The 1,024-nt window shown below is 36.0% G+C and overlaps 1 protein-coding gene across 1 annotated transcript in view; it reads left to right on the top strand.

The window, feature by feature from the left end:
- Positions 1-3: 3 nt before the first annotated feature.
- Positions 4-1,024, top strand: part of LOC101584286 (survival of motor neuron-related-splicing factor 30) — a gene marked incomplete at both ends in the record, with an annotated part of 2,500 nt that continues 1,479 nt past the window's right edge. The window contains 2 exons of the mRNA XM_004648823.1: positions 4-92; positions 863-1,024. Of these exons, the coding sequence (XP_004648880.1) occupies positions 4-92; positions 863-1,024 (251 nt within the window). The remainder of the gene's footprint in view (positions 93-862) is intronic.

The following is a 1,024-nucleotide window of genomic DNA, read 5'->3' as shown; positions in this document are numbered from 1 at the left end:
CTTGCAAGTTCAGACAGTTTTGCTTCTAGTCAGCCCACTCATTCATGGAAAGTAGGAGACAAGTGTATGGCAGTCTGGAGTGAAGATGGACAGTAAGTGTACAAAAAACCTAACTATAATATAAAATAATGAAATACAATGGTAAGATGTTTTTATTCAGTTTGAACTACCCTGTTTTAATCTTTCTTTATAGGTATATAATTCATACAGCCAGTTTAAATTCTTGGGTGGCTACTATTAATAGAGGTTAGTTTTAGTTTTACATTTAAGACTTGTGGAGAAAAATGACTTAGACCCCAGAGTGGGGGGTAAATGCATGTACAGTGGTACCTCGGGTCACAAACTTAATTTGTTACACGATTCTGGAATGGGTGACCATGTGTGTGTCTACACAGGAAAGATGCTGCAGTTTTGTTTTCACCTGATGTAGTTTGCAAACAAAAACAGAATTTTGCCTAATGCTTTTGTTGGCGGAACCAAATTGTTCATAAACAAAAGCATTCATGAACCAAGATACCATTGTGTTTTCTATAGTAAATGTTTTTCATGTTAAAAATCAAGTAAATTTTTTTTTTTATAAAGTGCATACACTAAAATTCTGTGACAAGTACCATTTCTCAAAGAGATTAAAGCACATTGAATAGATAGCATACTACTTTTTTGGCAGTATTTTGACTAGGGTTTTTTTTTTTTTTTTTAAATAGGTTCCTAACTTGAACCACTGTTGTATTATTTTTGCCAGAAGAACCATGTATACAGTTTCATTTTAGATACATGTAATAATTGAGTGACTACAGTGTAAGTCTTGTAGGCTGAGTATTAAATCTTTACTCACCTGCTTACAGCCATGATATCTTTACAGGTGTTACGAAGCAGAGATTGAGGAGATAGACGAAGAAAATGGCACCGCCGCAATCACGTTTGCTGGTTATGGCAATGCTGAAGTGACTCCACTGTTGAACCTCAAGCCTGTAGAAGAGGGAAGGAAGGCGAAGGAGGACAGTGGCAGCAAACCCATGTCGAA

The sequence above is a fragment of the Octodon degus genome, unplaced genomic scaffold, assembly GCF_000260255.1.
Source record: "Octodon degus isolate 3935 unplaced genomic scaffold, OctDeg1.0 scaffold04130, whole genome shotgun sequence".
Taxonomy (NCBI): domain Eukaryota; kingdom Metazoa; phylum Chordata; class Mammalia; order Rodentia; family Octodontidae; genus Octodon; species Octodon degus.
The sequence above is the reverse complement of the archived record's forward strand: the minus strand, read 5'-3'. Positions and strand labels throughout refer to the sequence as shown.